The sequence below is a fragment of the Budorcas taxicolor genome, chromosome 2, assembly GCF_023091745.1.
Source record: "Budorcas taxicolor isolate Tak-1 chromosome 2, Takin1.1, whole genome shotgun sequence".
Lineage (NCBI taxonomy): Eukaryota > Metazoa > Chordata > Mammalia > Artiodactyla > Bovidae > Budorcas > Budorcas taxicolor.
The window spans coordinates 63795012-63821050 of NC_068911.1; the positions used below are offsets into that span (position 1 = coordinate 63795012).

Here is a 26039-nt window from a genome sequence, read left to right on the forward strand (position 1 = left end):
TAAAAAAATTTAACTTAAAAAAAAAAAGAAGATAAATGCAATCAGGCTTTGAAAGCCTAACACTGTCAAATATCTGAATCACAGAATATTTCCTCTTGCCCTCATATAAAACTCATTAACTCTTCTAACTATACTTTTATATCCTAGAGAAAAACTGGCCTACTGAAGTGGCCAGGAGGCTTGACAATTTTTTCATCGTGAGTTATCTAGTGGCACTTCAACTTTTGGTCACTAGTGAAGGAAGTTAACACAAGTCAAACTATCTAAGTCCAATTAATTCTGGGACCCTAAGAAGGTCAGGTTTCTGAACAGGTCAGTAAGATTACAGTGCCTTCTCCTTGCAAAGCCTGGATATTACCATGCAACCCTTTGAACTTCAATATGAATTTCAGTCTTCCTACAATATCCCCTAAATTAAAACTACCTGCCGTAATAAAAATCTGGCCCTTCCATGTAATAAATCAGTTTTCTAACTTTAGCCTGTGTGACTGTGTAAATGGGATTATACATAAGATTTTGGACACAGGAAGTTGTCAGCAAGAACATGGAAAAGAGGAACCAGTAAGCATCACTGGCAAACCACTCCACAGAGCAATAGTGTGCTAACTTTTCGTATGTAGTGTCATTTCCATGGCTCAGCTATACAACTCCCAGGTATACTTTGGGCAGGAATTCACACACAGTTCCATCAGGAATCTTGTGTGATATAGTCTCCAGAGCATTACTCGTAAGAATAGCTGGAGGCAACCACTGGCAAAATGAGTGAGTAGGAAGGAAGTGCCCTGAGATACTGAGTAGGCCAGCAAGTCTGTTTGGTTTTTCCTGTAAGACACTAACAGAAAAACCTGAACCAACCTTTTGGCCAACCCGATACTAGGCAGCAATCAGAAGCAGAGAGGTAGACAGATACACTCAATAGATACAGAAATATGAAGGGTTTTTTTTTAACAGTAGTGAATGCAAAAGGGGAAACAATATGATCTATAGCATAACACCATTTAGGCAAATTAAAAAAACACACACTAAATAATGCTACATAGTTTATAAAACACATATACACATAATTAAGAATATTCAAGGGTACATTTGGAAAGGGGAGATGGGATTAGAAATCAGAGACTGAGGAAATAAAAATAAGAGTCCTCACATTTGTTCATAGGCAAATGCCATGAACTAAAAAGTGTGATTACCACAACTCTGAACCTGAGGCAAATACACAGCTCAATCCTTTGAGTCTCAGTGCAGTTCTCTATGTTCCAAGAAAACAATCCTTTCTTTGACATACATACAGAAATTCCATGATGGTTCATTATAAAGCCCACTGCTGGTTTACTTAGCAATCTCTGCAAATTGCTGGTTTCTTTTTAAATGACAGAATTCCATTACCAATGAGTCAGCATCAAATACATAGCAAATCAAATACATATTTAATTTCCTACAGTCAACTCTTTATAGTTTGCAAGACTCTGGTACTGTAAAGAAACTTTTTAAGACCTGAATTCAAAGGCTAAATGTCCCTAATGTCCAATTCCTATTATACTCGATATAAATTAATGAATGGAGGAAAAAGGAATATACAGGTATGGCGGAAATCTTTAGAGGCACAAAGATGCCTGGGGTAAATAAAGTAAGGCCAGCGTCACCCCTTGAGAGGACAACCTGGACTCATTACTCATTGCAGTCTCCTTGGGTATGTTTCCTTACCCCCACACTTGTACCCTACCATATTCTACCAACTGGAAATTCATTATTGTTTGAATTGAATTGTTTCAGTGCTGTTTGAATTGTTTCAATTTCCACACTGAAAATGGAAACACAGAGTATCAGTCATTCATACCTATGGTAGTATATATTCCAAGTATTTTGTGCTAGGGTGGAGGAGGGCCTGGCAACCCACTCCAGTACTCTTGCCTAGAGAATCCCATTGACAGAGGAGCCTGGTGGGCTACAGTCCGTAGGGCCACAGAGTCAGGACACGATTGAAGCGACTTATTAGCAGCAGCAGCAGTTCACACACACACGCAAACTTGCTATCTGAAGACCTGGAAAGGCACAATCATTCCACTGTTCACTCTCCATGTATCGGTCTATGTAACTGAGGAAAATAGCCCAAATCTGTATCAGGAAATTGTCTCAGCAAAAGACAAAGAACAAAGATATACTTCCCTTGACTATGTGTGCTCCCTGAACTATACTTCAAATTTGGTTTATCCACTGTCCACTTGTGATCTAATCAATGTGGCAATTTAGGTAATCAATTCCAGAATTTCTCTACACTGAGCTAGGAAAATGTCACTTAACTTTCATTGCTCTCTCTAGTTTGGCGGAAAATAGAAGAGGAACTTTATCACAAGCTTTTTATACTGACCAGCCTGTAAGGGACCAAAGGCCATTTATGCTACAGCCTTTCATTTTTGCAAAAACTATAAAACCAAACAAGACAGTATGAATGTCTCTAAAAATCTGTACATCATTTTACCATGAAAACCAAGCCTCTGAGTTTCCTTTCTTAGCTGTCCTCCAGGGGACAACTCAATACCTTGACAAGACCCTAAAAAGGCCAAGACCGGAGTCCACATCTGCTTGATATACGTGGTATTCTAGCTGTAACAAGTTGTTTTATTTTTTAACTTAAAATAGTAACAGTAATAAGCAGCAGCCCCTTCTACTTTAAATGACAAGTAGTTGGGATTGTTATCTTTGCTTCTGGCAAACCCACAGGAAAAAAAAAAAATGAACACCACAAAGTTTAGGGGAGAGAAAAGGAAATACTAAAATCTGGACCCAATCACAACCACAGAGGTTCTCAAACTTCTTGGGAATATAAATATTACCTTGGGTGTTCATTTTAAAATCAGAGTCCTGACGCGGAGAAAAGGGAACCCTCATGCAGTGTTCTTGCCTGGAGAATCCCAGGGACGGGGTAGCCTGGTGGGCTGCCGTCTACGGGGTCACACAGAGTCGGACACTACTGACGTGACTTAGCAGCAGCAGCATACGCTGTTGGGAGGAATATAAATGGTGTGGCCATTATGGAAAACAGTGTGGAAGTTCCTCAAAAAAATAAAAATAGAATTACCATATGCTCCTGGAATTCTACTCCTAAGTATTCACCCAAAGAAATAAAAACACTATTTTGAAAAAAGATATGTTTCAATGCATTATTGTTTACAATAATGTATGTTCACTGCATTATTATTTACAATAGCCAAAATTGTAGCCAACACCTAAAGAGACATGTCTGACATACACATAATGGAATATAATTCAGCCACAAAATAGAACGGAATCTTGCTATCTGCAACAACATGTACAGACCTAGAGGGCATTATCTTAAGTGAAATAAGTCAGAGAAAGACAAATACTGTATGATTTCACTCATATGTGGGAATCTAAAAGACTAAACAAATGAACAAAGTCACAGCAACAGAGCCATGGGTACAGAGAACAAACAGGTGGTTGTCAGAGGGGAGATGGATGGAGGGGTGAGAAACAAGTGAGGCAGATTAAGAGCTACAGACTTCTAGCTACAAAATAATGAGTCACAGGTGAAAGTACAGTGTGGGGAATATAGCCAGTAATAAAAAAAATGATTTAAAAACCAAGTTGCTCTCACCCAAACTATCAAAATCAGAAGAGACTGGAATTGAAGGAAAGGAGCAAAAGAGAAAAACCTTTAACTCACTGCATTATAGGAGAGGACTGACCTGAGAAGAGTTTTGTAACAAAATAGGGGTTGTATATTGTCACTCTGCTTATTTAACTTATCTGCAGCGTACATCATGAGAAACGCTGGGGTGGAAGAAACACAAGCTGGAATCAAGACTGCTGGGAGAAATATCAATAACCTCAGATATGCAGATGACACCACCCTTATGGCAGAAAGTGAAGAGGAGCTAAAAAGCCTCTTGATGAAAGTGAAAGAGGAGAGTGAAAAAGTTGGCTTAAAGCTCAACATTCAGAAAATGAAGATCATGGCATCTGGTCCCATCACTTCATGGGAAATAGATTGGGAAATAGTGGAAACAGTGTCAGACTTTATTTTGGGGGGCTCCAAAATCACTGCAGATGGTGATCGCAGCCATGAAATTAAAAGACGCTTACTCCTTGGAAGAAAAGTTATGACCAACCTAGACAGCATATTCAAAAGCAGAGACATTACTCTGCCGACTAAGGTCCATCTAGTCAAGGCTATGGTTTTTCCAGTAGTCATGTATGGATGTGAGAGTTGGACTGTGAAGAAGGCAGAGCGCCGAAGAATTGATGCTTTTGAACTGTGGTGTTGGAGAAGACTCTTGAGAGTCCCTTGGACTGCAAGGAGATCCAACCAGTCCATTCTGAAGGAGATCAGCTCTGGGATTTCTCTGGAAGGAATGATGCTAAAGCTGAAACTCCAGTACTTTGGCCACCTGATATGAAGAGTTTACTCATTGGAAAAGACTCTGATGCTAGGAGGGATTGCGGGCAGGAGAAGGGAACGACAGAGGATGAGATGGCTGGATGGCATCACAGACTCGATGGACGTGAGTCTGAGTGAACTCCAGGAGTTGGTGATGGACAGGGAGGCCTGGCGTGCTGCAATTCATGGGGTCGCAAAGAGTCGGACACAACTGAGTGACTGAACTGAACTGAACTGAAGGCAGCAAGAGGACAAAGTGGGGGCACTCCCTCTGTGGAAGACAGGAGAAGGGAGAACAGGAAACGGAGATTTGGTTACAGGACAGAGGAGGTGGACAGATTTATATCCAAGTTTTATAATGGGTTATGCTGGAAGGGGGAATGAAAGCTATACAGAGACAATATTTACTGATCCAAATTCTGCAAAGTTGATCTCTTATGGAAATTTTCCTAGTTAATACATATTAAAACGGTTACAAAGCATAAAAATTAAGATAATGATTTATCAGATAATTTGTCTTCAGGATAATAATACCTTCGTTTACATTTCAATATATTCCAAGGCCACATACCAAGTAGAAGCAGCAGTGGGCCACGACTCCTAAGAGCAATGGAAAAGAGCTGTGAAGTGAGAAAGAGCGCAAGGGTGACCAACGTGAGCAGGCCACTGACCAGCAGCTTCCCATGTAGCATGAGAAACTGCTGATGCTCTCTACTCTTTGGCTTCTTCCTTTCCTCTCTAATGCATGTCAGTTCCATCACCCAGTTGTGTCCTACTCTTTGTGACCCCATGGACTTGCAGCACGCCAGGCCTCCCTGTCCATCACCAACTCCCAGAGCTCACTCAAACTCATGTCCACTGAGTTGGTGATGCCATCCAACCATCTCATCTTCTGTCGTCCCCTTCTCCTCCTGCTCTCAATCTTTACCAGCATCAGGGTCTTTTCCAATGAGTCAGCTCTCTACATCAGGTATCCAAAGTATTGGAGTTTCAGCTTCAACATCAGTCCTTCCAAAACACTCAGAACTGATCTCCTTTAGGATTGACTGTCTGGATCTCCTTGCAGTTCAGGGGACTCTCAAGAGTCTTCTCCAACACCACAGTTCAAAAGCATCAATTCTCTGGTGCTCAGCTTTCTTTATACTCCAACTCTCTCATCCATACATGACCACCGGAAAAACCATAGCTTTGACTAGACGGACTTTTGTCGGCAAAGTAATGTCTCTGCTTTTTATATGCTGTCTAGGCTGGTCATAGCTTTTCTTCCAAGGAGCAGTCATCTTTTAATTTCATGGCTGCAGTCACCATCTGCAGTGATTTTGGAGCCCAGAAAATAAAGTGTCACTGTTTCCACCTCTAATGCATAAAGTGACATTTATTAGAATTCTGTTCTTGCTATTAAAATGCCATGATCTCCACTGAGGCCTTCCTACTGCTTGCTGTGCTTCCACCTTCAGAAACTACTTCAGCACAAGGTCCTATTACTCCTTTCTGTACAGTTCACTTCAGTAGTAACAGTATTGCATAATGCTGTAAAGCTAAACTTTCCCAATGATTACCTCATTTCCCTCCCACCTCAACCCAATGATGTAGGTGTTATTATCTCTACTTAAGTCATGAGAAAACAGGCTGAGAGTCAGTAAGTTTTCCACAAACACATAAACAGGACACTTCACAATGAGGACTTAAATCTTGGTCTTCTGACTCCAACACTCCTTAACTATCAAGCTATGATTTCAACTTTGCAGTATGTTTAAATTTTTTCAAAATAATATGTTGGGAGAAAAAGGAAACTGCTGACAGTATAATCCTTAAAGTGTATCTCCCCATATAGAGGGATTTGCCCAAACAGTAAGTATGAGCCAACTGAGTAAGTATGGACTGAGCAACTAACACTTTCACTTTTTTTCATACAGTATCTACTGATAACAATAGGCAGTTTAAATTTGCACATCTAAGCCAGTTGCCTCACATCTCTCTCCCTCCTCATGACCTCAGAGAACCAGAGTTAAGAAAAGGTTCCTAGGCTTGCTAGGGTCATGTTTTGGTTTCTCCTTAGCAACCCAGGACAAAACATATAATTTCTTTTTATCTGAATTTCTAGAAAGTTGCTTTCTTAAATTATAAGACTGAAACAGCTCAAACATGACAGCAGTCATTCTCCTAGGATTCAAATAATGTCCAAGTCTTCATTTTTGGTCAAAGTAAAAGCTCCAGTGCCGGGAGCCAGCACGGGAGATCCCACCCATGACAAGGTCATGCGGAGAGGCCTGATGGGCAAGGTGAGTCAGGCTTCAGGGGTTCCCCCTGGGTTTTTCTGAACATCTACCCCCAAAAACCAGAGTCTGCCTGCCTTATTGTACTGTGCTTTCCACACACCACCACCTTTCTCTGGAAAACGTTAACTGAGAGGTCCAATTAGTCTCCTGCATATGAAAAGAATGTTTCCGCTCAAACCCCTTTGATGGCTCTCTAACTTGCCTAACAGTTGGGGACTTTTACAAACTTGTGAATTGCTTACAGGCCCCCAACCGCGAGAGGCACGAAGCTTAAAGCATCTTAAAGATACGGAGCCTTTTCTAAAAAGCTAAATATCATATTGGCGACGAGTTTCACTGCTGAGTCAATGACTGCTGCCAGGCCTCCATATTCTTTATCTTTTAGGCACCTGGAGGATATTAATCAATGTAATCGGGATGCAGAAATAGGAATATAGTAGTTTTGATGCTAGCAACACTAGACTTTTGAGTTAATTAACTTTCTCTTTGTTATAAATCACTGTACTTCTTTCATTGTTATAAATTGTTGCATCTTTGCTATGTAAGAATGTAACTTTACTTAGTGCTTTCTGGGAGTGGCACCAGACTTTGGGAAGAACAACACTGTTAAGGCAAATAAGTCTTCTGGTTGACAAACCCTTATCAGAAGAGGGCTGTAAAATGTTAACTGGCCTTCTGGCCAGAAGATGATGTAAATCACCTAAGACTTGTGTATACTACTAGGTATGCAGAGAGAAAGCCTGGTCTCAATAAGAGTCAGGGCTGCTGATGCTGCATAATTTTACATTATCCATTAATCTCTATGTACAAAAAAAGGTATAAAAGGCCTTTCTGGACAATAGAGGAGGGGCAGTCACTGGAAAGACTGGTTTCCCCCATGTCTTCTTTTCTTACTCTATTTTCTGGCTGAATTCCCATCTGGGGTGTGGAGGCTCGCCATGTCTACTTACTTGCCCTGGCTTCTAAGATCCGTGAGAGAGGGAGCCCAAGGCAGGGCACCCTCCACTATTCAAACAGGTGCCGGTGGCCCAACGTAGATGGTGCAGACTTCTTGTTCTGAAGTTTTATTGGCCTTCCCTGTAAACCAAATTATTCAGCATCTTTTCTCCACTAAATTTTCCTACTACACTATTTCTTCCTAACTTCTTTTTATATTTCTAAATAAATAGGTTTCTCCTCGCCACGCTGTCCCCGCTTCGAATTACCCTGGATCCACCGGGGCTGGACCCCGGCATTCCAGGACTACATGTTACATTGCGTGATACTTAACAGTATTTTTTTAGAGTTACTGTTCATATGAGAAATCATGGGGAAGAGGTAACAAATCCAGTGTGCCTTTTCCTCAATTCTCAAAAACAAAAAGAAAAGATCCCCAAAACAATGATCCTGAAGCCTAGTGTCAAATACACAAAGGTTTTCCAGAGAATGGTATGAGATGTGGAAGTCAGAAAATATACTGGGAGGAAGAGACCTTGCCTAAAACAAAAGAGACGGGAAAACTAGAAGTCGAGATTTTAAAGGTACAGACTTTAAGGAGCGGTTGGCGGTAGGATGTTGCTCGTGACGTGACTGTACCTACACTAGTCTCAGTGTACCCTCCCAGTGTGGCACGTGCGCACCTCCCCTTAGGGTGTCTGCACACACTACTCTTCAGCCTGGGATGCTCATCTGACGAGATATGAACACAGTTAAATTCTGTCATCTTCAAATATCCGTTCAAATGCCATGTCCTCCAATAACATCCTATTAAAATCTGAACCCTACCTCCTAACTCTGCTCCACTTTTTTCTTTTTTCCACAGCACTTATCTTCTACAAGACTTCATAGTTTAACTAAACATAATGATTACCCATTTCACTCATTAAAGGGTAAACTTCATGAGGGCAAAAATTTTTGTCCATTTTGTTGACTGATGCAGCCCAAGGACCTAGAACACAAGTGACTGATAAATACTTGCTTAATGTGCAAAATGAGTGTGAGGAAGATTGTGAAGAAAAAATGAGCACAACTTGGTAGTATCAGTACAGAATCACGAAAAAAGCTCTAGATTCGAGAGAAAAGATCTGGACTCAAATCTAAGCTCTGCTCTTACTAGCTAACAAGTGACTATTTTCTGGCAAGTGTCTATGAGCTTCAGTTACTAATCTATAAAATGTGTGATTGTGAGGATCAGATGAGATAAACGTGTACAAAAGCAGCAGAGGAACCATAGAATTATTAATTTGAATAAATTAATTCAAAAGACAGTTTAATCTTAAAAGAGTGAAAAGAGCAACATGGCCAAGATGGCAGAGTAGGAAGACCCTGACCTAATCTTCTCCCACAGGAATACCAAAAGTACAACTATCTACAGAGCAACTATCTATGATGCAGAAACGGTTTCCTATAACTTTGGATATAAAGAAGGAACCATAAGATAGGTAAGCGGGGCAGAGGCATTTTATACTCAAGGGCCACAAGCCCAGACAGGCAATCCACAATCAGAAGGATAATGGAATCCACGGAGAGGTTCTCCTCAAGGACTGAGGGGTTTGAGGCCCACACTGGACTTCCCAGCCTGGGGTCCAGCACCGGGAAAACGAGTCCCCAGGATGGCTGGGTTTGAAAGCCAGTGGGACTTGCACATAGGACAGCTGGAGGGCTGTAGGAACAGAGACTCCACTCTCGAGGGGTGCATGCAAAATCTCACACACTCTTAGTGCCAGCACACAGGCAGAAATTTGAAAGGAGACTTGGGTTAGACCTGCTTGCTAATCTTGGCAAACTTCCTGGGAGAGGCAGGAGCCAACTGGGACTCGCCCTGGGGACAGACACTGGTGAAGTACTTCGACAAGCTCATTCTTACCATGAAAACAACAGCGCTTCAAAGTGCCCTTCTGGATTCCTCCCTCTAGCATACTAGCACTCGGGGCTTACTCATCAACCAGTAGACAGGCACCAGACCCAGGACTTCCCAAGCCAATACACAGCCGGCCACACAGGAATGAGGCAGAAACAGGAAACTTGGAGACTATGTTCAAACAAAGTAACAAGTCGAAATCCCAGAAGAACTAAAACAAGTGGAGATAAGCAATCTACTCAATAAGGTTCAAGGTAATGATCATATAAATGCTCAAAAAACTTAGAAGAATGGGCACAGTGAAATGTTTAACAAAGAGAAAACAAAGAACCAGAAATAAAAACACACAATAACTAAAATTTTAAAGTACACTAGAATCAATACAGAGGAACAGATCAACAAACTATAAGACAGACCAGTGGAAATCACCCAAGCTGAACAGAAAGAAGAGAAAAGAATTAAAAAAAAAAAAAGGTGCAGTTTATTTAAGAGCTCTCTAGAACAATATCAAGGGTCCTAACATCTCATTACAGCTGTCTCTGAAAACAGAAAGGGGCACAGAATATATTCAAAACTTCCCTAACCTGGGACAGGAAACAAACATTCAGGTTTAGGAAACGCAGACAGTCCCAAACACGATCAAACCAAAAACGACTATGCCAAGACACATTGTAATTAAAATGGCAAAAATTAAAACTAAAGAAGAGAGAATTAAAAAAAAAAAAAAACAGCAAGAGGAAAGCAATAAGTTACGGACAGAGGAACTCCCATAAACCTATCAGCTGACTTTTCAGTAGAAACTCTACAGGCTAGAAGGCAGTGGTATGACACATACTTAAAGCGATAAAAGGAGAAAATCTAGACCAAGAATACTCTCCCTGAAAAACCTTTCATTCAGATTTGAAAGAGAGACTACTAATAATTTTACAAGCAAGCAAAAAGGTACAAGTTTAGCACCATGAACCCATCTTTGTAAGAAATGTTAAAGGAATGCAGAAAATTAAAGGCCACAGCTAGAAATATGAAAAGCACTGGGCCTGGCAGTCCAGCAGTTAAGATTCTGTGTTTCCACTGCAAGGTGGTAGGCTCAACTCCTGGCTGGGGAACTAAGATCCTGCATGCCATGTGGCATGGCCAGGAAAAAAAAAGAAAAGTATTCAATGTAAAAGGAAAACCCTCATTGGTAAAGGCAAGTATACAAATGTATATAAAAGACAGTAGAGCAACCACTTATAAAGCTAACCAGAAGGTTAAAAGACAAAAGTAGCAAAAATCATCTGTATCTACAATAAGTGTGTATCCGCAAAAATAATGTTAACATATGATATCAAAATTAACAATGGGGGAAGCGGTAAAATCGCAGAACTGTTACAATACATCTGAAATTCAGAGACCAACAACTTAAAAATCACCAAGTATAAATGATTGCTATATATGTGTCTCATGGGGGATTTCCCTGGTGGTCCAGTGATTAACAATGTGCCTTCTAAGAAGAGGGCGTAGGTTCAATCTCTTGTTGGGGAACTAAGATTCCACATGCCCCAGGGTACGTAGGCCCATGCACCACACCCACAGAAGCCCACGGTAACTGCTGACCATGCACACTTCAGAGCCCACGTGCCACAACTACTGAGGCCCTGTGCCCTAAGCAGAGAGGCTGAGTGCACTGACTAGAAAAGCCTGTGTGCAGTGACTAGGGAAGCCTGCACACCACAGTGAGGAGCCTGTGCTGCAACAAAGACCCAGTACAACCAAAAACAAACATAAATGGATCTCACAGGAACCTCAAACCAAAAGCCTGTAATAGATACACATACACAAGAGAAAGGAATCTGAAGTAACACTAAAGACAATCATCAAATCACGAGAGGAGAGCAAAAAGAAGAAAGGAAAAGCAAACTACCAAAAACACCTCCAAAACAATTAACAAAATGGTAATAAGTACATTGCTGTTGTTGTGTAGTCACTAAGTTGTCTTTGACTCCTTTGTGACACCCTAGACTGTAGCCACCAGACTCCTCTGTCCATGGGATTCTCCAGGCAAGAATACTGGAGCGGACTGCGTGTCCTTCTCCAGCGGGTCTTCCTGTAGCATTATCTACAAAACCCAAGGTATGGAAGTATCTCTCAATAGGTGAAGAGGTGATAAAATATATGAGGACTTCCCTGGTGGTCCAGTGGTTAAGAAGCCGCCTTGCAATGCTGGGGATGTGGGTGGGTTCAATCGCTGGTTGGGAAACTAAAAACACACGCCCCTGATCAACTAAGACCACGCCCTGCAACTACTGAGCCTGCGCGCTCCAGGGCGCTCCAGGGCCCGAGTGCCACAACCGCGGGGCCTGCGCACCACAAACAGGGAGTCCAGGCGCCACGACAAAGAGCCAGTGCGCTGAAACCAAGACGTGGTACAACCAATAAGAAAGTAAAACACGCATTTTTCTGAAAAAAGAAGAAAGGAAAATACATGGCATTCGTGCAATGGACTATTACTGGTATACTTGGCCATTAAAAAAAGAATGAAGTCTTGCCATTTGTGACAACATGGATGAACCTAGAGGGAATTATGCTATGTGAAATAAGTCAGACTGGGAAAGACAAATACTGTATGATTTCACTTATATGTGGGATCTAAAAATAAAAGAAATGAACAAACATAAAATAGAAAAAAATGAGACTCATTCATACAGAGAACAAACTGGTAATGGCTGCCAAGGGGAAGGGGGTTGGGGAGATAAGCGAAGTAGGTGAGGGAGATTAAGAAGTGCAAACTTCCAATTATAAAAAGAAATGTTATAGAGATGTCATGTACAGTTAACGATTATAAGTCAATGATATTGTAATAACTTTCCATGGTAACAGAGGGCTTCCCTGGTGGCTCAGTAGTAAAGAATCCGCCTGCCTATGCAGGAGACAGTAGTTCGATCCCTGGGTCTGGAAGATCCCCTGGAGAAGGAAATGACCACCCACACCAGTATTCTTGCCTGGGAAATCTCATGGTCAGAGGAGCCTGGCGGGCTACAGTCCATGGGGTCCCAAAGAGTTGGACACGACTTAGTGGCCAGCCAACAACGACGGCAACAAGGAAGCAGACGTACCGTGGTGGAATGTTTCGTAATGTATGAAAAGACCAAACCACTATGTTGTACACCTGAAGCTAACATAACATTGTTCAATCAATCATCCTTCAATTTTTAAAAGTCGGAGGTTGGGGGGGAAATGGGAAGATGTTGAAGACTAAGGCTAACACTTAGAGAAATAAGAGAACTCAGAACAGTAACTTCATCTGGGAACAAGAAAGGACAGGTAATGAGTTAAGTTTCAAAATATAGCTGTGCTAATGTATCACTAGCTATATGTGCCTATTTAAATTTAAATGAGTTAAAAGTATAAGAAATTTAAAACTTGGCTCCTCAGTCACGTTAGCTGCCTTTTAAGTGCTCAATGGCCACATGTGCTTAGTGGCTACCATACTGAACAGTGCAGACCACAGAGCATCCACATCATCACAGAAAGCTCTAGTGGAGAGTAATCTACAAAATTCCAGTTGACAACAGAATAGAATTCAAGTGGGTGTCACTTTAATATCCCTGATGCTAGAAAGTTCAAACATCTTCAGAAGAAATTCAAAATTCAACCACTCCCGCATAATCAATCTGAGTGGGAGTCGCAAACTGTGAATATAAAAATTAAATAATTTCTATTACTTGGTTACAAGATCCTGAGATATACGAATACTCCCCACTTGATGGCATGAGGTGGCTGACATGGCAACTATAAATAGTTTGGAGAGTCCCAGTAAAGTTATTACCAAGAACCTGGTCACCATCCTGGCCCAAATATTTGGTTAGTAACTTGACATAGGCTGGCAAGGCCAAATATTATATACAATACAGTATGTTTCTTAGTCAGCATGAAGATAATCTCACTCAAGAAGCAACAATCCCTTCTCAAAAGTGACTGCAGGTACTTAGAACTGTAACAGCTTTCCTTAATGAGTACTTCAGTTCAGTTCAGTTGCTCAGTCGTGTCCGACTCTTTGTGACCCCATGAACTGCAGCACGCCAGGCCTCCCTGTCCATCACCAACTCCCGCAGTTCACTCAGACTCACATCCATCGAGTCTGTGATGCCATCCAGCCATCTCATCCTCTGTCGTCCCCTTCTCCTCCTGCCACCAATCCCTCCCAGCATCAGAGTCTTTTCCAATGAGTCAACTCTTCGCATGAGGTGGCCAAAGTACTGGAGTTTCAGCTTTAGTATCATTCCTTACAAAGAAACCCCAGGGCTGATCTCCTTCAGAATGGACTGGTTATCCCTAGGTTGGTCATAACTTTTCTTCCAAGGAGTAAGCGTCTTTTAATTTCATGGCTGCAGTCACCATCTGCAGTGATTTTGGAGACCAAAAAATAAAGTCTGACACTGTTTCCACTGTTTCCCCATCTATTTCCCATGAAGTGATGGGACCAGATGCCATGATCTTCGTTTTCTGAATCTTGAGCTTTAAGCCAACTTTTCACTCTCCTCTTTCACTTTCATCAAGAGGCTTTTTAGTTCCTCTTCACTTTCTGCCATAAGGGTGGTGTCATCTGCATATCTGAGGTTATTGGTATTTCTCCCGGCAATCTTGATTCCAGCTTGTGTTTCTTCCAGTCCAGCGTTTCTCATGATGTACTCTGCATATAAGTTAAATAAGCAGGGTGACAATATACAGCCTTGACGTACTCCTTTTCCTATTTGAAACCAGTAAGCATACTTCAACTACAGAGAGACCTAGAATTAATACAGGGATGCTTAAGAGAATCAAAGTCAGATGTTAATAATTGTAAGAAGGCTGAACAAAAACCGATCTTTTACATACTTACAAAATTTAACAGCATCTAGCCTGCAAGGAGATCCAACCAGTCCATTCTGAAGGAGATCAGCCCTGGGATTTCTTTGGAGGGAATGATGCTAAAGCTGAAGCTCCAGTACTTTGGCCACCTCATGCGAAGAGTTGACTCATTGGAAAAGACTCTGATGCTGGGAGGGATTGGTGGCAGGAGGAGAAGGGGATGACCGAGGATGAGATGGCTGGATGGCATCACGGACTCGATGGACGTGAGTCTGAGTGAACTCCGGGAGATGGTGATGGACAGTGAGGCATGGCGTGCTGCGATTTATGGGTCACAAAGAGTCGGACACGACTGAGCGACTGAACTGAACTGAACTGAGCCTGTAAGAATGACTGACTTGTAACAAATTTAAAATCTGTAACTGAGTCACAGACTTAGACTTATAGTTTTAAGTGGAAATCTTTTAAGTTCATAATTAAGTTTATTTGAACACTGCAAAGACTTTAAGGTCACTGTGTTTACAAATTCAATTTGTTTCCCTGGTGGCTCAGAGGTTAAAGCGTCTGCCTCCAATGCGGGAGACCCGGGTTCAATCCCTGGGTCGGGAAGATCCCCTGGAGAAGGAAATGGCAATCCAGTCCAGTATTCTTGCCTGGAGAATCCCATGGACGGAGAAGCCTGGTAGGTTACAGTCCATGGGGTCGCAAAGAGTCAGACACGACTGAGCGACTTCACCTTACCTTACCTCACCTTAAGAATGATTTAGTACCTAGGCTCATTTTGTTTATTACCACAGACAATTGATGTACTTAAGAAAATTGAATATATTAAATACTATTTTAATTACTTTAGCCTATTTTTATACAGTAACAGGAATAAAAACACTAGTTTGACCTGTACTTCATATTGTAAAGTATTATAAATAAATAACCACTCAAACCTAAAAGTAGCAAGCACTCCATCAATAACAGAGCAAATATCCACTCAGTGAAATACTATTCAGTAATGAAGATGAACAAAATACAAGCAGAAGCATCAATGTGTGTGAATATATTAAAGGAAAAAGAGAGACAGAAAGGAGTACATATGTGATTCCATTATATTATTAATACTTCATTAATATTAAATCCAAAACAAGCAAATCCAAGCCACTGTGTTAAAAGTCAAGGTAGTGGTTATCCTGGGGGGTAGGTGGCACTGGAAACGAACATGAAGAGGGCTTCTAGGGTACAGGTAATACTGTTTCTTAATCTAAATACTAGTAAGATAGATATGTTCACTTTGTAAAAAGTAAGCTATAAACTAAGATTCATGCATTTACTTTTAGAATAAATTTGTAATAATTCAATAAAGTTTAACAAAAATAATAAGTATATATACAAATATTTATAATTATCCAAGCAAGTTTATACCACCCCCAAATTATCTCAGAACCATCAGTGCTATTTATAGTATACTTGGAGACACACTAACATATCAAAGAAACAAAAGGGAAAGGGAAGACCACATTTTGGGAACAGCAATAAGAATACACAGTAGGTATCAGGAAATAAAAGATAGCCTGGAAAGGCTGATTTAGACAGATCCTTCTGGAGGACCCAAACTGCCCTACCAAGGACACGATAACATATTCAGGAGGCAATGGGGATAACAAGCAAATGATGCAGGTGGAAGACTTTTATTTACCAAAAAGTTTTCAGCCCTTTCTCTCAATTTCTCCAAAAACATTCTAGCAAAATCTCTATTCCCCAGCGTCCAGCTTCCAATGTGGAGGAACTTCAGAAAGGTAACAGTCCTGTCCTCTCCCTAGCCCTCATATATTCACTGTTTCTCATGGGAAGAATGACTTTCGCGGTCAGTTGCTTCTGAAAAGAGGCAGCAGGAACCTAGGGTCAGCCCTTTCTCTGCCTCTGCAATACATCCGCTACGGAGAGGTTATGCTCGAGTCTTTCAGTGCCCTGTACGAGGCTTACCAGAGCTGGCTCTGCCCTTCCGTGGTCCAGCGTGACCTGTGACTGAGCACAACTAACGAAGGGCAAATGTTAGGCAGCCCTGACCTAAGCCATATGCTCCCGCCAGCTTTACTGGTAATAAAGCGGACATTTTCACGCCATCTGTCTATGTTCTGAATCTTACTTCTCAATTCATTCTGAACTCAGATGAGGGACAGAGGTATACCTAAATATTACTCCAAAGCTCAACAAATAGAGAGAGTAAACTCTACTCAGAATCCTTTGGTTTGGTTTGGATTTGAAACTAACATACCAATCTGATAAAGATTAGTTTATTATTAATATCTTACTTCAAGAGTAAGAAAATAAAAGCAAAAGGAGTTGCTTAGCATTTGCTTTTAAAGCATTCCATGAAGTATCTCATCTGACTACGACAGAACTCCATTTTTCTGCAGCCTAAAAAAAGATCACTTAATTTACTGCTGCTGCTGCTGCTGCTAAGTCACTTCAGTCGTGTCTGACTCTGTGCGACCCCACAGACAGCAGCCCACCAGGCTCCCCCGTTCCTGGGATTCTCCAGGCAAGAACCTGGAGTGGGTTGCCATTTCCTTCTCCAATGCATGAAAGTGAAAAGTGAAAGTGAACTCGCTCAGTGGTGTCTGACTCTTAGCAACCCCACGGACCTCAGCCCACCAGGCTCCTCCGTCCATGGGAGTCTCCAGGCAAGAGCACTGGAGTGGGTGCCACTGCCTTCTCCAATGCATGAAAGTGAAAAGTGAGAGTGAACTCGCTCAGCCGTGTCCGACTCTTCGCGACCCCATGGACCTCAGCCTACCACGCTCCTCCGTCCATGGGAGTCTCCAGGCAAGAGCACTGGAGGGGGTGCCACTGCCTTCTCCAAATTTACTACTAGATATGTTTATTAAGTGGCCGGAAGTGATAGCTCTATAGTAGAAACTTCCTGACATAAGAGGAAGTCTATTTACAGAAGATGGGGTCTATCTCAAAATGATACTTCCAATCTAAGAGAAGTATCATACCAAATAACCATGGAGGTTAAGTATTCAGGGTTTCTTATTCACTTATAGAGGAGAAGGAAATGGCAACCCACTCCAGTATCCTTGCTTGGAGAATCCCATGAACAGAAGAGGCTGGAGGGCTACAGTCATAGGGTCGCAAAGAGTCAGACACGACTGAGTGACTAACACACATACACACAGTCACTTATAGTCCAAAGATAGTTAATTTACACCCAGGCAGTAAATCCACTATTACTTCTTCTCCTCTCCTTTCTCCTCCAATCTGGGGTCATCCACAGTCCTCCTTTCTCTTTTATCCTCGACATCATCTTCTTTCCCAAGTCAAACAACAAAATTCACTTGCAAAAGGAAACAGGTTGGTCTATGGTTTTAAACAATGTATCACATTTTCTGAAATTATGAATTTCACTTTGATAGCATAAAAATGGAATTTATATTTTATAATATATAAAAATATATAAAATAATACAATATAAACTAATTTATATAATACAATATAAACTAATATAAACTAATGCTCTCTTAATTATGACACTGTATATGATCATGATCTATTCAATCACAAAAGATTTGAAACTTCGATGACAAAGAAAATAACTTGATGATTACCAAGTAGGTAGCTTCCCCCTAGAGAGCAACGTCAGTGCAGTACTACTGCACAGGTGAGAAACGCAGCCTGCGGAGTAAGACAGAGCAGAGCTGAACTGCTGCCTCTCTGATTTTGTAGTTGAGTCAACGACTCTAAGTCTCTCCTTCTTCATTTGTAGCATTCAGATAGTATCACCTCCTTTTCAGAGCTATTGTGAAAATTAAATGAGATAATGTACACGCCCCAGCAGGATACCCAGTACCTTAGGACTTAAGCAAATTAAAACTTCTATTACTACTACTACTAGAATTCCTAGTTAGGAGCTCAAAGTAGGCTAAGTATTTCATTCAGCATAACTACTAAAATAAGCTCTAAGTTTGTCAAATGACAGTAAATTTTAAGTCAGGTCACTTGTGCAAATAACCTTGTTACAGAAATGCATCAGCCCTTACAAGCTTCAAGATGCCCTTCTGGGAAATATGTACAAGAAGTTAACTCACATCTTTCCTTCTGGAAAATATCTACCAAGGTTCTTGTAGATGTTAAATAATACACTATTTTTTAAAGAATGGTGTATATAAATGACACTATGAGCAAGTAAATGACATAATTAACAGCTTTCTTAATCAGATATTCTTTTGATCTGAACTGTAAGAGTTTACAACTGCTATAAAAATTGCCACAGAACTGTTTTGACTAATACAAACCGCAAAGAGGCTGGAGTCAAAATTACAACTGAGGAAGTGGTTACTGGTAATGGAGGGACAGATGTGAACAAGGGTTCTTTTCCTTCTTTTTCATAGCGCTATAATAACTTTTAAAAATTGAAAAAAAAATCAAAACCAAGCCATAAAAATGTCATATATTTGGCTGACATTTACTATGATTTTTAGGAACCTAAAACTGCATTCAGAACCAAGTGCAGAAAGAAATTGTTCATGGAGTAATAAGGCACTTACAGGAACACAGAAGTCCAAAAGTAAACCATCATCCTCAAAACTCTACTCCACAACCTCAAATAAAGAAAATAGATGTTCTTGATTAGGAGTAATTAAAATCTACTCATAAGAGACCATGTGACAAGTGCAACAGGTTTTAAATACCAACTAATGCACCAGCTTTCAAAATGCAAATCCACCTGCTTCTCTGTTCTCATTGCAATCATCTTGAATTAATCCTTCACTATTTCTCCTGTAATTTGCTTTAAAAACATGTATTTCTGCTTTATTGACTATGCCAAAGTCTTTGACTGTTGGATCACAATAAACTGTGGAAAATTCTGAAAGAGATGGTGCCGGGAGCTGCCATGGGAGATCCCAGCCATGACGGGGTCATGTGGAAGAGAACTGTTAAGCAAGGCTTCAGAACTCAAGGGGCTCCCTGGGCTTTCTTGAGCATCTACCCCAAAACCAGAATCCGTCTGTTTTACTGTTTCATGATTTTCCCCAACTCCTCTGACATTAACAGGGGGCTAACCCTGACCACCTTTCTCTGGAGAAAATCAACTTAGGGCTATAGCTAATAAGTCTCCTGGACATGAGAGGAATATTTCACACCAAACCCCCTCTATTAGCATTCTAGCTTGCTTGGCAGGTTATCCAGACTCCTGCAGCTATGCATACAGTTATTTACAGCCTCCCAACTGTGAGAAGCACGGAAAGCCTAAAACATAGAGCCTTTGAAAGAGTTAAAAGTTACTAGAGTAGTGCTAGTGCTGATGTAGGACTTCATTATTGGGCCAATGCTTGTTGCTAAGTTCCCATATCTCTTATCCACTGTGCACCTGGGAATGCATTAGTTAACATAGTGAGAATGCTAGCAAAACAAGTGTAGCCTTGAATTTAACCATATCAGACTTTTGAGCTAATTGGTTCTTTCTTGTAACTCACTGCACCTTTGCTCTGTGAAAAACGTAACTCTGTTTGGCATTTTCTGAGGCTAACGTAGATTAGAAATATGAAGAAAAAACACTTTGAGGGAAAATAAGTTTTCTGGTTGAGCAACCTTTATCAAAAGAGGGTCATAAAATGTTCACAGGCCTCCAAGGCCAGAAGATACTGTACACAACATCTTTTGTGGAAAAGGTATGCAGAAAAATCGTGGTTTCAATAAGGGCAAAACTGCTGGAATGTGTGGGCTGACTCTGTACGACCTTGCATCTTTCATTTCCCTCTATGTATAAGGCAAGGTAAAAAAGTACCTTTTGAAAAATAAAGCTTTTGGGCCTCGCAGAAGCTTGGTCACCCCGTGTTTTTTCTTCTCTCTATCTTTCTTTCTCTCTCTCTCTCTCTCCTTCTCCCTCTTTTTCAGGCTGATCCCTTGGAGCATGGGGGCTCCCTGCGTTCACTCATCTGCCTGGGTTTCTAAGACCTGAACGGGAAGACGTTCTGCGTCTTCACTCCCTCAAGAGACCGGGAGGGCACCTGTGGCCTCCGTGAACAGGGCAAACTTCTTGTCTTGAAGTTTTATTGGTTCTCTATGTAAACCAAGGAATATCAGCCTTTCTCTCCTCTATTTTCTTATCTACAACATTCTTATCTCTCTCTCTCTCTCTCTCTCAATCAATTGCAATCGCCGACGCCATTTCTCCTTCGGGTTTCCCTGGATCCTGCGGGGGCTGGACCCCGGCGAGATGGGAATATCAGACCACCTAACCTGACTCTTGAGAAATCTGTATGCAGGTCAGGAAGCAACAGTTAGAACTGGACATGGAACAACAGACTGGTTCCAAATAGGAAAAGGAGTATGTCAAGGCTGTATATTGTCACCCTGCTTATTTAACTTAGATGCAGAGTACATCATGAGAAACGCTGGACTGGAAGAAACACAAGCTGGAATCAAGGTTGCTGGGAAAAATATCAATAACCTCAGATATGCAGATGACACCATCCTTATGGCAGAAAGTGAAGAGGAGCTAAAAAGCCTCTTGATGAAAGTGAAAGAGGAGAGTGAAAAAGTTGGCTTAAAGCTCAACATTCAGAAAACAAAGATCATGGCATCTGGTCCCATCACTTCATGCCAAATAGATGGGGAAACAGTGGAAACAATGTCAGACGTTATTTTGGAGGGCTCCAAAATCACTGCAGATGGTGACTGCAGCCATGAAATTAAAAGACGCTTACTCCTTGGAAGAAAAGTTATGACCAACCTAGACAGCGTATTCAAAAGCAGAGACATTACTTTGCCGACTAAGGTCCATCTAGTCAAGGCTATGGTTTTTCCTGTGGTCATGTATGGATGTGAGACTTGGACTGTGAAGATGGCTGAGCGCCGAAGAATCGATGCTTTTGAACTGTGGTGTTGGAGAAGACTCTTGAGAGTCCCTTGGACTGCAAGGAGATCCAACCAGTCGATTCTGAAGGAGATCAGCCCTGGGATTTCTTTGGAAGGAATGATGCTAAAGCTGAAACTCCAGTACTTTGGCCACCTGATGTGAAGAGCTGACTCATTGGAAAAGACTCTGATGCTGGGACAGATTGGGGGCAGGAGGAGAAGGGGACGACCGAGGATGAGATGGCTGGATGGCATAACTGACTCGATGGACGTGAGTCTGAGTGAACTCCGGGAAATGGTGATGAACAGGGAGGCCTGGTGTGCTGCGATTCATGGGGTCGCAAAGAGTCGGACATGACTGAGCGACTGAACTGAATTTGCTTTAACAGTCTCCTTGAATAGATCTTCCCACATCCATCCTCATCCTTCCCCAATCCATTCTTAACCTTGTGGCTGCAGTGATTGCTCTCCAACCCAAATCCAATCTGGTCACATCCCTTCTCAGAGAGCTCAGTTCCTTTCAGGGCTCTCCATCACCACGCCGCCTGCACTGCTTTGCTTCTTTTCATTATATGTCACGTGATGATCTGACGTACTGTATTACTTGTCTGTTACACTATCTCCATTCCAAATAGAATGTTAAGTCTACAAGGGTAGAGTTTTTGTTCACTGTTCTAGGCTGCACAGTAAGCACTCAAACATTCACACATGTATGAGTGAAAGAATGAAAGGACTGATGACCTACAGGCCAAAGGCCTCCATGACCGGCTCAAGCCCTCCTCTTTTAACTTACTCCCACCTCTACCAATACTGAATTGTCTAATTAACCTAAATACAAGGTGCACTTTCCCACCCTCCTGCTTTGCCATATGCTATGACTTCTGTCTGGAATACCAGCGCTCCTCACCACCAAAACAACCTGCCACACTGTCGTCCATATTTTAAAGTCATCTTCAGAAAGCTTCTTCTGAGGCCCTAGACAGAATACATCACTCTCTTTCCTCTGTGCCACATCTGTATCTACCCTGGCTCTACTCAAAATGTGCTGGAATGTGCACCTCCCTTGCTAGACTGAATTTCTTGAGGCCAAGGACTATTATCTCTTTACTTTCAGTACCTAAGACAACATCTCTCATAAAGCAACTAGTCTATAAATGTTAAGTAAATTGACATATACATGACTACGCTGTAAGAGGAACGAAAGCATGAAGTTTCAAGAAGTTACTCCTCCAATTCCAAGATAACCAGCCATGAAATAAAAGAATTTCAACCAATGACATCATCCCAGGTAATAAAAGAAAGGGAGTTATACAAATAACATACATGGCCAAATCCTTCCAAAATAATGATATACAGTCACATTTACAATTCACTAGAAATACACACTGGCTCCTTCCTGCTCCATCACTTGCCTTCCCTTTTGGCTCTGCTCTGGTGCTGGTAAACTGAGATCCAACTAAGCAGTAGGAAGTAGAAGGGACACCTGCTGCTACTGCCAAGTCGCTTCAGTCGTGTCCGACTCTGTGCGACCCCATAGACGGCAGCCCACCGGCTCCCCCGTCCCTGGGATTCTCCAGGCAAGAACACTTGAGTGGGTTGCCATTTCCTTCTCCAACGCATGAAAGTGAAGAGTGAAAGTGAAGTCGCTCAGTCGACTCTTAGCAACCCCATGGACCTCAGCCTACCAGGCTCCTCCGTTCATGGGATTTTCCAGGCAAGAGTACCGGAGTGGGGTGCCTTGCCTTCTCCGACCCAGAAGGGACACCTGGGTCCCCATGAAAAACACATTAAGCAGATCACTCTTGTGAAGGAGCTTTTGATACGATAGTTCATGTAATACAAGTTTTGTGTTCCCTCATCCTATTATTCAAACTTTAACATAGTTGTACAGGATTGGATTTTACCACATCTAATCCTGAAGGAAACACCAGGGCCGTTAATGGCATAGATTACACGCAGCTGGGCCTTCAGTCCACGGAGCAGCTACAGAAGGCCTCCCAGAGCAGTCACCCTCAGCTGCGGGAAGCCTCATCCATTACCCCATTGTGCCTTCCAAACATTACTGTTTTTCTCTGAATGCTGTAAATAAAGGCCCTAAGTCCAACTTGAAGGAATACTTGCCCTCTCTACTTAGTTCAAGAGTATGAACCTGCATATAAATGTACAATCTCACACATGCACACAAAAGAATGGACATAAATGTACATTAAACCATTAGAGAACTTTAAAGTTTTAAATCCAATCACAGCTAATATAACTTCAAATGAAGCCAGAGGCCAGAATGTGATCCTGGATTCCTTCCTCCCTCACCACTCAGTAATCAAGTTATGGAAAATTTGCCTCCTAATACTTTTTCAAATAGATTGCCCACTCCCAGCATTATGCCCGAGTTCAGAATCACAGCATTTCTCATTGGGATATTAGTCTTCTAAATAAATGGTTTATTCTTTTAAATCTCTTGGACTCAATCAAAACTGCATCTCCCATTTGTTGAAGGGTTATGAAATCAGCATTGCACTAAGCACTTGATCACTTTACATTATTCAATTCTCACAGCAACAATGCAAAGCAGGACTTACTGTCCTCATTTTCACAGATGAGGGGTCTAAAGCTCTGAGAGAGGCTAAGTAACTTGCCCAAGGTCATGCAGCTGGAACTGCGGAGTGCAAATTCAAACTCTAATCTATGTTCCCCAAAACCATATGCTCAACTGCTTAAACCTTCAACTCAATCCCTAGTGTGACCTTTCTAAAGGTAAATGTAATCATATTTTACTGTACATAAAATCTTGTAAACAAGACCAGCCTATCCGCTCCTCATCCCAAGCTATTCTCACCTCTTCCTGCAACACTTAACTCTTAGCAGTTCAACCTCTCACTGCTTTACCTGTGAATACCTTAGCTTTTTCACTAAGAATGCTTTTCTCCATTAGCAGGTTACTTCCAGAACAACCTTCGAGATTTACTCAGGCAATCCCTACCCTGGGATTATATATAAATAAATACCCAAAACTGGGTTAAGTGACTATTTGCTATGGTTATCAGCTAACTTTCTTATCATACTGTATTATAACTTTATCTCCTTAGGTTATCAGTTCCTAAGGAGTAAATACTGCATTTTAAAATCTCTACATTCTCAGTACAGTGAGTATGTAGCAGGACTAATGAATACTGAATTAATAGATGAATTCATCAGAAACAGTACAGTTTAAGAATTCGGCCCTAAAGTCAACTTGGCCAGATTTCGAAAACTAACCTGCCACACAGTGAACCTGCCAAGCCTAGAGCAGGCTTCTAAATCTTGTTTATTCCTTCATCTATAAAGTGAAAGATAACTGCACCTACCTCACAGTTTGGAGAGGAGTAAAAGAAATTAGATCTAGCACAATCTCTGACATTGAAAGGACACATTAAACATTAACAACTTTTTTTTCACTTTCAAAGTTTATCCCCGCTGACAAAGCCATATCTCAAATAACAGCTTTTCCTAGTGGCTTGCATCAGAGCTTAACAGTCCTCCAAAAAGTCTTAAGATATCTTACAAACAACCTCACCCATAAACAAGGATCTTTCAGCTTTTGGTTACACCAGAGCTCAGTAGCTACCACCTACACCCTAAGTCACTAGCAGTGTCTTCTATTTATTGCTTCTTCCCATCCCTGGATTTCCTCCTCCCTCAAAGATCATGGCCCTAAGCAGGCAGAAATCCACCCCAGAAACCAGCAGCAGCACCTTCTTCCAGGAACCGCCAACTCACACCCAAGCTAGAGCGAATTTGAAGAGATATCATTTGGTACAAACTTAAATTTCCTTGGAGGATCATAATTAAGCCCCTTCTATGTATTCGAAGACGCTGGCTTCCTAAGTATTAATTCAAGACAGACAATGAATTTCTGGCATTATGAATCCAAGAAAAAAGATCCCCTGAAAGCCTTCCCCAGTAAGAGTTCTTCAGGTTTATTACTCTCAAATAGTGACCCAAACCCATTTCATCCTGCTTGTCATCTACGCTCTCTTAAAAGAGATGGTCCGCACTTTCAGGGACCGGAATGCCTTCCCCCCTCCCGTGTCACCTCCCTTCCCACCTCCCCCGTGCCCTCCCGCAGCACAGGCCCGGCCTGGTCCCTCACCAGAGGCTGGCTCAACAGAGACATCACTCACCGCTTCTTGGGGATGGTGCCCGACTCCTGCGCGGCGGGAGTGGCAGTGGGCGCCGCCGTGGCGGTCGCCGCGGTTCTCCGCGCTCTGCAATCATTGGTACTCAGAGCTTCCTGAGGCCGGCCCAGCAGATGGCCTGAAAGAACCCGCAGCCTCCGCCCGGCGCGGTCCCGCTCCGGATCCCGGTCCCGGTCCGCTGCGGACCCGGAGCCCGCGCCCGCGCCCGCGGCCGTCCCGCCCGCCGCAGCCGCCGCCTCCGCCATGGCTTCCGCCTTGTGCCGCCGCCCGGGGCCGCTGGGCTCGGGTGAAAGGTCACTCAGAGCGGCGCCCGGCGCGACCATTCGCTGCGGCGCATCCCGGCAGCCACCGCGGCGACTGGGCGGCTGGTGCCATGCGCCTGGAGCTACTTATTCTCAGCTCCCGCCCACCGCGGCCGCCCGCCTCCACGGTCACGCCCCAGGCCGCTGACACCTGTCAAGCAGGTGAGTTCGAGCCATCCCGGGATTGGCCCGGCCTGAATCATGCTAGATAACTGGAGCCAAACCGCAAACGCTCCCCGAGGTGACCTAGTGCGCTGGGTGGTCTTCTCGGGTGAGGCCTGAGCCTCCAGAGTAGCTCTCAGAACCAGACGCCTCGGACCATCTGGGGACCTGACGAGCGAACCAACGCCATCATTTCCT

At 42.4% G+C, this 26039-nt stretch overlaps 1 protein-coding gene across 1 annotated transcript in view; it reads right to left on the reverse strand.

The window, feature by feature from the left end:
- AGPS (alkylglycerone phosphate synthase) overlaps positions 1-25700 on the reverse strand; it is a 129139-nt gene extending 103439 nt beyond the window's left edge. The window contains exon 1 of the mRNA XM_052663808.1: positions 25363-25700. Coding sequence (XP_052519768.1) covers positions 25363-25700 — 338 coding nt within the window. The remainder of the gene's footprint in view (positions 1-25362) is intronic.
- Between the last annotated feature and the right edge of the window lie 339 nt (positions 25701-26039).